The following is an 11606-nucleotide window of genomic DNA, read 5'->3' as shown; positions in this document are numbered from 1 at the left end:
CTTTTAGAGTCATATGAGTTGCGTTACACTAACCTGACAATCTGGGAAATGTCTCATTGAAGAAATGTCTCATTAAAGTTATATATATTTGGGAAATGTCTCATGTGACTTAAAGGGGCAATCTGCAGTTCCTACGTCCATGTTTGGACAAAATGAATTATGTCCCCATTTATTTTTGAAGAATATAACGTATAAATGCCTCATGAGCTTACCTCAACTGTCGTTCCACATCAGAACCCCAAATATAAGCTTGTTTCACTCCAATGGTTGTAAACTAAGTAAGTGTAAACAAACGCTGTATAGCCTCAAGACATGGTTAAAACTATCATTTTGATATCATGGATGGTCAGTCCTTGCATCCGTACGCTTTGTTATTGTTTCAACTGTAGGTTGCCCCTTTAAGGAGTCAGATGCATAAAGAACACATTTACATTTTCCTGTTTGCCTCTATGCCTTGACTATACTGACACTCAGCAGCAGAGGTTAGTATAACATACTCCAGTGTGGAGTGGCTGTATTACACTGTTAGCTGATCCTGAGTCAGATTAGTGATGACCTCATACTGTGTGAGACTGTGGTAAAAGAAGCTGAAGGTTGGCAAGGGGATGCTATACAGTGAAAATCTATCAAATCTTTCGATCCCAAATAAAAACATGTTTGCACACAAAAACAGACATAAAGCCAGATATAGTAGTTTGTCTAGAGTTAATATTTATTCTAAATACCTTTGTGTCTATGTTCTAAATATTTCATAATACAGTTAGTACATAGAAAATACTTGTAGTAAGCACTGTAGTAATGTAGTACAATAGTTCTGTTACAGTCTCTCTGTCTGTTTGTTTGTGTATGTGTGTGTGTCCCCTGAACGTCTTCGGGGCGTGTGGGACAGGTCAAGTCCTCCCATCAGATCCAAGTGAAAGAGAGAGAGAGAGAAGGTTGAAAGCCAAACTGGGCAACCTGAACACACCACCTGGTTGGAGAAGGGTTCTGACGGGAGGGGAGAGAAGAGGTAGAAAATGGTGCATGGGAGAAGAAGTGATGAGGAGGGCAAGAAGTTGATGAGGACATACATATTGAAATAGTAATGGCATCTTCTTGTAGGCACCAACTCCGCCACGGTTTGTTAGACAAAGCCTATGTGGGAAGGAATGGCATTTTTGGAAAAAAGAAAATAAGGTCTGTGTTAAAACACAGGCTTAGGAGATCTTATACGTTTTGTTCTGTGAGATCATTTTCATCAGCCGAAGTCACTCTTTGTGATTTTTAAAGCATTTATATAATAAACCTCAGTCCTTATTTTTGGTGTTTATCCCAAAACCTTATTCTTTCCCCATAGGAATGGCTGAACAAACCAGAGGTAACTCATTTCCGTTTTTTAGGACTACAAGGCAATTACTCTGAGGCTGGTTTTACCGGTTAGGCTTACACCAAATTCAGTGTCAATGGTCACTGAATAATCCTCGCTGTCCGTCGTCATCAAAGGTCCAAGTGTCTGGACGCAGGTAGATGAATTCAGTGACGCTCTTCCTGCGTAGCCAGCGCCAACTTTCTCTCCTCTGAGCGTGACAACCTTGTACACTGCCGCCGTTGAAATTCCATCCCGCAGTGATAAAGTTGACCACATCTGAGGGTTTTAGGGCGGTATGAACGTGACGTTCTTTCCCAGTACTGCAAACACATCGCCCTCCGTTGCAGCATCCGGAGAGAAACCAGTTTTACTTTAGCATACAAGTGTGTAATGGAGAACAGCAAATAAACAATAAGCCTAAACTACACCACATGACCAAAAGTATGTGGACACCTGCTCGTCAGAACATCTCATTCCAAATTCATGGGCATTAATATGGAGTGAAATAAAGAAAACAGGAGCTGGTGCACACCCAGAAAAAGTATTTTGTGCCGAGGTGCTGACTAACGGCGAATAAACTATCAAAATAAAGAGAGTCGCACAATCCATATATAAACTCCCAGTCATTTATTGGGTATTTACCAACGTTTCGGCATCACTGCGCCTTCTTCAAGGTCTTAATATGGAGTGGCAAGATAGATCAAATCCACGCAATATTATTTAATACAACGGCTGTCATCAAAAGGACTAGTGTCCCCAAATGAAACAAATCCATCCAGGACGTCTGAAACCCTTCTAGTGACGGGGAAAATGCCGTGCTACTTGTCGATTTTTACAGACTCTCAAGACTTGTATGGCTGTGTCAGTGCAGTGCCCCAACATCCTGTGCGACAGACCAACAACGACACAACAAGAGCTAGCAGAAACGGGTAACTTTGCGATTTGAAATCACTTCATGTTCATGCGCACACAGGCACGGACATATGCAAAGACACCAGATTCAGATGTTTGTATACAGTTTTTTTTTATTCCAAATAACTTTGTGTGTCTATATATTTAACATAAGAGGACTGTGACCCTCCTACAGTACCCCACACTTCAATAGTAATAATAATAACAATATAATCATAGTAATATACATTTGTCGTCATTTTCTTATTATAAACTGTGTGGTTCGAGCCCTGAATTCTGATTGGCTAACAGCCATGGTATATCAGACCATATATCATTGGGGCAGCAGGTAGCCTAGTGGTTAGAGCGTTGGGCCAGTAACCGGAAGGGTGCTAGATCGAATCCCCGAGCTGACAAGGTAAAAATCTGTTGTTCTGCCCCTGAACAAGGCAGTTAACCCACTGTTCATCGGCCGTCATTGTAAATAATAATTTGTTCTTAACTGACTTGCCTAGTTAAATGAAGATAAAAAAAATATATTAAAATCATGGGTTTAACAAAACGTTTATTTTTACTGATTTAATTACGTTGGTATCCAGTTTATAATAGCAATAAGGCACCTTAGGAGTTTGTGGTATACGGCCAATATACCACGGCTAAGGGCTGTATCCAGGCACAGCATAAGAACAGCCCTTAGCTGTGGCATATTGGCCATATACCACACCCTCTCGGGCCTTATTGCTTAAATAATCTATTTAGCACAAAAAAAAAGAAAAAAGAAAAAAAGAAGCATAAAATATGACTAAATGCACTCTGACCCATCCTTTCCTCTGTACGTACGCACTCACACAAACTTATGACCCCCGTGTGAATCACACAGAACACACATTAACACAGGTTTCCTCTTACCGTTGGCCAGACAGGACTGTGCATTACGTTTCTCCTATTCTGCTTCGCATAACTATATATAATCATCAATTTATCTCTTGTCATTCCTTTTACCTCGCTCTTTATATCCAGTTTCTTAAATTCTGATCTGTTTGAAGGATTCACAACGTATCGTGCTGTTAAACTGTGCTCTGTGGCTCTGTTTTTCTGTAATTGGATGGGGCTCCGATACACAAACTCTGTCGTTAAAACTCTGTGGCAAAACCGGCTTGTTGGAAAGCAGTGGAAAAGCAAAGTCACACACTGCTACTGTAACAAACCAACATGGACTGTAATATTTAATCATTTGATCTGGGGCGTACTGTCAATATATGTTTCAGATATTGACCTTTGAATTTTGTTCCCGGGCTTGTGATTGGTGGGAAAGCGACCTCATTTGGTCATGATCTCCACATTGGCTTCTCAAGGATCTTTAATGACAAACCAAAAACATGAGTCAATAACTACACAGTGACCAAGAAACCAATGACGACAATACAAATATATAACGAAAGAAAGATAGAAAATAAATTAGGCGAGTTACACTCAGAGAAAGCTTCTTTTTTTTTCCTTCATTGTCTGGTTTTACATGTCCCAGAATTCCAAAGTTCAAGCTCTTGCAGCAGCTCTGGGGAAAAATATGCATCTTTTTGTGAGAACCAACTTCTCTAAGCGCAAGAGTTTCTGTGTACGTGTGTCCGCGTGTGAAGTCTCTATGGTCCCCTGAACCTCTCCAGCGCTTGTGGGATAGGTCAAGTCCTCCCACCAGATCCAAGTGAAAGAGTGAGGGGTCAAAAGCCAAACCAGGCAGCTTGAACACGTCTATGCATACAGTGGAACGGTCACCACATGGTCTCTCAATACACCGTAGGCAGCTAACGGCCGTGTGTGGTCAAAAGTTATTTTCTACTCCATAGACAGCCTGTGGCATAGCAGATCAACGTGGAGACCATGGGTTGGTTTAACATGCCCGTCTCACTACAGACTTGGAGCTGTGGCTGAAGAGCATAGACTAGCGAGGGAGCAACATGAAGGCCTCTCCTGATGTCTCTCAGTGTCTGAATATACCGTCTAGTCCAGTTTGTTTAGCACGACTCCTGGTTTAAGAGGACTGTGTTGACTGGGTCGTTATCTGGAGAATGAACCCTTCGCCACCCCCTCAAACGGGTCAGAGTGGTTTGATCCTGCCGTGTCAATGCGCTACAAGCTCACAGCCCCCTCCGCTCCTCGCTCCTACGCGTTTCTCTGCAAATACCCTGACCTTCGACTTTTAACCTTCGACTCTTATCACGTCTGACCCCTCCGTTCCTCCTCAGTCTTGTTTCCCGAGCAGCAGGTCTGTGGTGGGCGTCTTGGCCGGGGGTAAGGGCCGCGGAGGGGGCGTGGGCTTGGGCCGCCTGGGGCTCACTGTGCCGCAGCCACCCCCATCGCTGTCGGTGGAGGAGGGGGGCGGGGGTGGCGGGAGGCGGGGCAGGGACAGGGAAGACTGTGGGCCAAGGTGGGGCGGGATGCGTGAGAAGGACGATGCCGACCTCAGGTTCTGGATGCGCCGGCACTCCTGGCAGATCCGCACGTGGGCACAGCTCCGGGAGGGTGGCGCCGTGGCGGGCGGGGGAGGGGGCGGCGTAGTGTTGGCGCCCAGATGGTCCTCCAGGAGGCGCTGTGGCCCCAGGCCCATGTCTGAGGGCCCCCCTCCTACGGCCCCGCACGCCCCCCCTGCTGCTCCCCCTCCGCCTGTCAGGGGGCCCGAGCCACTGTAGAGCTTGCCGTTGCTGAGACGCATCTCGCGGACTAGGCGGATGGGTCTTGGGACACCCAGCTGGAGGCGGGTGGGGTGGCGCAGGACACCGCCAGTGCTGGCCAAGGGCCGCCGCCGCCGAGAGCGTGAGGTCTTCTTACAGGAGATGGCGTTGCGGAACTCGGTTAGCATCTCATGACACACTGACATCTAGGAGAGAGAGAAGAGAAGTGTTAGAGCGAGGGAAGAGAGAGAGAGAGAGAGAGACAGAGAACGACAGCGAGACGGAGAGGAGGGATAGGGAGATGAATGTGAATGTGAGAGGGAGAGAAAGAGCGAGAGAAATCGAGAGAAATCGTCCGAGGTTAACTAAACCTGTTGCACTGTACAAATGCAGTGTGACCTCCGGGACAATGGAAATACGACTCATGAGTAGCTACCTCCAGTGACACTGACACATATTCAAAAGGATCTCAAATAGAGAATGAAGATAGAGATGGAGACAACTGAAACCGGAATCACAAAAACAAACAGAGCAGCAGGCGGAGATAAAGCAGGAGCAAATGAAAGTCACAAACAGCGTTTTACCCAGACACCAATGAAATAAAACGACACAAAGGACTAGCAGGCGGAATAACAATGGCAAACACAGAGAGCGAGAGAGACAGAGGAGTGAGGGATAGAGAGCGAAAGAGAGGGGGAGAGAGCACTGAATCACAGACAGCTTAGAGAGCGGAAAAAAAGAGGAGAAGAATGGAAACGCAGACATCGACCATCACCCTTTGTTTGCTTGCAGCCATGTACACATCAACACGTCGACACCAAAGCACAACACTCACTGCACTGCACTGCACACCGGGAGGTGTGTTGCCATAGTAACCTACTGGAGGGTTTCTGTGGTTTCGCCCGGGGCAGCAGTGAGGGCGTACCTCGTCTGTCTCTGCCGAGCGGCGGGTGGACCAAACAAACTCCATGATGGCCACGAACACGGCGATGATGAGGCCACAGATCAACACCACGAAGATGCCCCCGATGTTCTCCATGCCCAGACCTGGGGAGGAAACGATGCATTATACACGCAGTTCTAACACACGGATAGAGGGGTAATGGTAGGGCTGTGTGTTGACCCATACACTGGAACACACATATGGGAAACATAGGCAAATGTGCACAAAGAAATAGCTGCAACAGGACCATCAGAGCCCTCTAATACTCTCTATACAAAGTCTAAGGGGGAGAAAAGCTTGATGAACCTTGCAGCATAATGTCCCTACAGAGAGTGTGGTGTGTGTGTGTGTGTGTGTGTGTGTGTGTGTGTGTGTGTGTGTGTGTGTGTGTGTGTGTGTCTGTGTGCAATTCAACAAGTCTGCATTCATTGACTTAATAAGTCAATCGACCACAAGAGTCACCTTTGGCTTTCTATTTTTCAGCCAGAATATTCGACATGAAGGTTTCATATGCTTCTTATCTTCAAAATGTTTCATAAGGATGCTCTGTGCAAGTACCCTTGTTAGGTCGAGTGTTTCAGGAAAAGGCTCAAGTCTCCCGGCTTTAACCCGAGGGCACTTATTTGTCCAATGGATGACTCAATCAAAACTCGTACCACTGTGCCCGTGTCCCAAATGGTGCCCTATTCACCCATAGGCCTCTGGTTGAAAGTAGTGCACTATATAGGGAATAGGGCACCATTTGGGAACCTACTCTATGTCGAGTGTGGGCTGCCTAAGGTGCAACACACAAACGACATCTAGCGTCCTCTGTCTTCTTCTGTATCGTCCAGTCTGTTGCTTGTAGCTATCTAAGCATTTTGAATGGGAGAAGGGGTAGCAGATGTGAAAATGAAACTGCAGAAATGAAAATAAGAAATATTTTGGAAAAGGGGAAATGTCTACCACACAGGCAAGGAAAATATGCTCACACACACACACACACACACACTTATTTCCCCCTGGTAAAATGCGGTAATCGTAGCAGTAATTAAATAAATCTTCCAAATGGGGTTTGTTCTTAATGCTGGAACCCTTCATGGTGAAACTGCCAAGTCTGTGTGTGATATTACAACAACAAAGAAGTTATTGCAAACAACGAACACAGTTTTTTTTTCTCAGACATCACTGCATGTCCGATAGAACAGCCGAATATGTACTGCAAATTCTTTTTTCCCCACATTGCGCTAGACTCGTCACCTCTGCTGGGGCAGACAGTGGCGCCGTTTCCCCCTACTGCAGATTCCATCTTTAAAGTTGAGGCAAAATAAACCCGACATATTCACACACACTCACACACACATAATCACAATTAGATCAAGTACACACATATCTAAAGCAAATGGATTTTCCAGCCGTGAGACATTGTGATGGGAATAGAATGGGCTACATTTACCAATTCACTTGTGTCCACTCTTCTGTGACACCAAAAAACATTGACTTTATAAGTATCTAAGAAACAAGTGCTTAATACTACTTGAGGAAATGTTCACATTGTATTGTGTACAAATTGTATTTTGTGCATTAGTAGCGTGCAATTCTAATGTGACTGCATAGCAGCTGGCTTGGAACAAATGAACATTATCTCAGCAATAAGTATAGATTCTAATGGCAAAGTTCAAATGACGGTTGCTGGGCGCTCGTTAAAAATGGGAATGCTGGGCGCTCGTTAAAAAGATGAATGCGGGTGTCCGTATAAACGTTTCAGAGCACCTCCAAGACTAGGACCTGACGGAGATCCACTCTGGATGGAAATGTTGCATATTTACTAGCCTCATTCAAGGTATATGCTGGGTTGTGAGGGTGTGTGAGGGTTAGTGTCCTACCGAGTGTTTCATTGGAGACCACTAGTCGTATGTATCAAGCGTCTCAGAGTAGGAGTGCTGATCTAGGATCAGGTGCTCCCTGTCCATGTAATCTTATTGATTATGATCAAAAAAGAAAAACTGATCCTAGATGAGCAGTCATAGGGCCCCCTTAATACATAGGGCCTCTGATCATTAGCGCTGGTACCTTGACAGGTCTCCCTTTGCGATAAAAAAAGTCTTCTGACCGCAATGGGACTTCCTGGTTAAATAAAGGTTAAATAAAATAAAAACTACTGGCACAGGTGGTGCTGTACCCACCCTTGGCTCGGTGGTCCTCCTCCTTGGGGCACTGCCCCCCCTCCCACCACCTCCTCTTCAGGATCTCCAGTCTGTTGTTCTCTGCCAGCTGCAACACCCCCAGAGTGATCTCCTCTTTAAACGGCGAGCCTGGGGAAGAGGTGGAGAGAGGTAGAGGGCGGGAGGGAGAGAGAGAGTTACAGAGAGAGGGAGGAATGGAGAGAGGGAGAGAGAGAAACAGACAGACAAGGGAGAGAAGGAGAGAAAGAGAGAGAGAACAATATTACTGTATTTTTAATTGTATTTACTATTCATTGTGTATCGCCAAGTCCTCTTATTGATTTAACTTCCTGTGTCCTTGCTTGGCAATAAAAGATAGTGACTTATCGTGCCAATAAAGTTCATTGAATTGAATCGAATCAAGACGGAACGAGGAAGCAAGACAGGATTGGGAGTAAAGAGGGCTTAACAAAGAAGTAGAGAACAGGGTGATGGAGAAAGAAAGAGAGGGAGGGGTGAGTGAGTGAACCATGTATAATTGGAACTCTGCACTACATGTGAGCCAACTGTAACCTTAGAAGTTGACATCCATGCTGTTGTGTCAACGCAACAAATACCAAGTCAGAGGTTGTAAGGTGGGCCAGCCAGACATACTGTTAATATGCAGTAATAGGCTAGTTAGCTGGGGTGGAACCTGGGGAAATCACTCTGGGAACTTCACAGATGGATCTCCGCTAACAAAGCAAACTAAAATGTTAAATGTCAAAATGTTCCCTCTGAGATTTTGACTTTGGGACCTCTGTTCCCAAGCGTTCCACCCCCGGCTAATAGGGAAGGTGAAAGAGCTCACACATAGCTGGAGTAAAGACATATATATATATATATATATATATATATATACACACACATTTAAAAAAACAAGGATCCAAGTCGGTCCTTGAGTCTTTCGTTGAGAACCACCTGCTTGTGTAATATCAAGGCTGCCGAGTAAAAAGCAACTGTAGCCATGGCGACTGGCTTTGAAAAAAAGAAGATGGATGATGAGATGTGTGTTATTTCTGACCTTTGGGCTGGAGGGCAACTTAAAGGCATGTTGATGAAAGAAAGAGGAAAAATGTTATCCCTGGTAAGTCCTTGGGGGAAATCGGATAGCTCTGAGGCCTACTTTGATGTTTGGAAATTCTGGGAATTCTTGGGGGGAAAAATGCTTTTCTATGGAATGGAATTGTTTGATGATAGATTCGAGGGCTTAACAGATGAAAGAGATGGCAGATATGATGGGAGGCTAAAACAGAGTGACCTATATGGTCATTTGCCCCAAGGCTGTGATATGTAGCCAGGAATCAATCTGAACCATGTGGGTTTGATATTAAAGTGGGCCTCCAGCAAGAACATGTAAGGTTACATTTATTTTGATCATCAAAATGAAATGAGACAGCGAGGGGGAGGGTGATAAAGTCAAGGTGTAATAACATGGTAAATTAGATGGAACTGCATCAAATAAGAAGAGAGCACCTGGTGGTTAGGGTCTAAAACCGTAGCCCTTGGTGTCAAGCAGGCCTTCTATCTGGGTGAAGTACTCTCTCGCTCTCTCCCCCCCTCTCCACTCACCCAGGGGCATGCCAATGCCGTAGCCCTTGGTGTCGAGCAGACCTCCTATTTGGGTGAGGTTACAGTTGAGGCGGCGGTGGTACTCGTTCATGGTGCTTTCCATCAGGAAGGCGTATTTAGAGTTGACCACGCGGGCGATGCCTTCTTCTGTGCTCTTCACAAACACACTGGGCTGCTTGGAATGCATGTAGTTCCACATGCGCTGGTACGTCTGGTAGCGTGAGTTCTGTTTATAGGTGTGTTGAAGGTTGTCATGGCAAGAAAAGAAGGGGGAAAGTGCTAACCTTTTGTGATACATTGCGTCTCAAAGACACGTACCCCCTATCAAATACACAGGAACCCCCATCAAATACACAGGACCCCCCATCAAATACACAGGAACCCCCATCAAATACACAGGACCCCCCCATCAAATACACAGGAACCCCAATCAAATACACAGGGACCCCCCCCAATCAAATACACAGGACCCCCCCAATCAAATACACAGGACCCCCCATCAAATACACAGGACCCCCCCATCAAATACACAGGACCCCCCATCAAATACACAGGAACCCCCCATCAAATACACAGGAACCCCCCATCAAATATACAGGAACTCCCCATCAAATACACAGTAACCCCCATCAATTCCACAGGAACCCCCCATCAAATACACAGGACCCCCCATCAAATACACAGGACCCCCCATCAAATACACAGACCCCCCATCAAATACACAGGACCCCCCAATCAAATACACAGGACCCCCCCATCAAATACACAGGACCCCCCCATCAAATACACAGGACCCCCCCATCAAATACACAGGAACCCCCATGAAATACACAGGAACCTCCCATCAAATACACAGGAACCCCCCATCAATTACACAGGAACCCCCCATAAAATACATAGGACCCCCCATTAATTACACAGGAACCCCCCCATCAATTACACAGGACCCCCCATCAAATACACAGGACCCCCCCATCAAATACACAGGACCCCCCATCAAATACACAGGAACCCCCCATCAAATACACAGGAACCCCCCATCAAATACACAGGAACTCCCCATCAAATACACAGTAACCCCCATCAATTACACAGGAACCCCCCATCAAATACACAGGAACCCCCATCAAATACACAGGAACCCCCCATCAATTACACAGGAACCCCCCATAAAATACATAGGACCCCCCATCAATTACACAGGAACCCCCCCATCAATTACACAGGACCCCCCATCAAATACACAGGACCCCCCATCAAATACACAGGACCCCCCATCAAATACACAGGAACCCCCCATCAAATACACAGGAACCCCCCATCAAATACACAGGAACTCCCCATCAAATACACAGTAACCCCCATCAATTACACAGGAACCCCCCATCAAATACACAGGAACCCCCATCAAATACACAGGACCCCCCATCAAATACACAGGAACCCCTATCAAATACACAGGACCCTCCATCAAATACACAGGACCCCCCCAATCAAATACACAGGACCCCCCCATCAAATACACAGGACCCCCCCATCAAATACACAGGACCCCCCCATCGAATACACAGGACCCCCCCATCAAATACACAGGAACCCCCCATCAACTACACAGGAACCCCCCATCAAATACACAGGACCCCCCATCAAATACACAGGACCCCCCATCAAATACACAGGAACCCCCCATCAAATACACAGGAACCCCCCATCAAATACACAGGAACTCCCCATCAAATACACAGTAACCCCCATCAATTACACAGGAACCCCCCATCAAATACACAGGAACCCCCATCAAATACACAGGACCCCCCATCAAATACACAGGAACCCCTATCAAATACACAGGACCCTCCATCAAATACACAGGACCCCCCCATCAAATACACAGGAACCCCCCATCAACTACACAGGAACCCCCCATCAAATACACAGGACCCCCCATCAAATACACAGGAACCCCCATCAAATACACAGGAACCTCCCATCAAATACAC

The 11606-nt window shown here is 46.0% G+C and overlaps 1 protein-coding gene across 6 annotated transcripts in view; it reads right to left on the bottom strand.

Moving 5' to 3' along the window:
• Positions 1-2958: 2958 nt before the first annotated feature.
• LOC115175945 (glutamate receptor ionotropic, kainate 5) overlaps positions 2959-11606 on the bottom strand; it is a 71583-nt gene continuing 62935 nt past the window's right edge. For 5 of the 6 annotated variants that reach the window (XM_029735611.1, XM_029735610.1, XM_029735608.1 and 2 more), the window contains 4 exons: positions 9607-9832; positions 8017-8145; positions 5789-5955; positions 2959-5114 (listed from right to left, as the gene is read on the bottom strand). In XM_029735611.1, the coding sequence (XP_029591471.1) occupies positions 4479-5114; positions 5789-5955; positions 8017-8145; positions 9607-9832 (1158 nt within the window). In that variant the 3' untranslated portion in view covers positions 2959-4478. The remainder of the gene's footprint in view (positions 5115-5788; positions 5956-8016; positions 8146-9606; positions 9833-11606) is intronic. The other variant, XM_029735607.1, reaches the window with a different exon arrangement.

Source organism: Salmo trutta, chromosome 36 (genome assembly GCF_901001165.1).
Source record: "Salmo trutta chromosome 36, fSalTru1.1, whole genome shotgun sequence".
Taxonomy (NCBI): Eukaryota; Metazoa; Chordata; class Actinopteri; order Salmoniformes; family Salmonidae; genus Salmo; species Salmo trutta.
The sequence above is the reverse complement of the archived record's forward strand: the minus strand, read 5'-3'. Positions and strand labels throughout refer to the sequence as shown.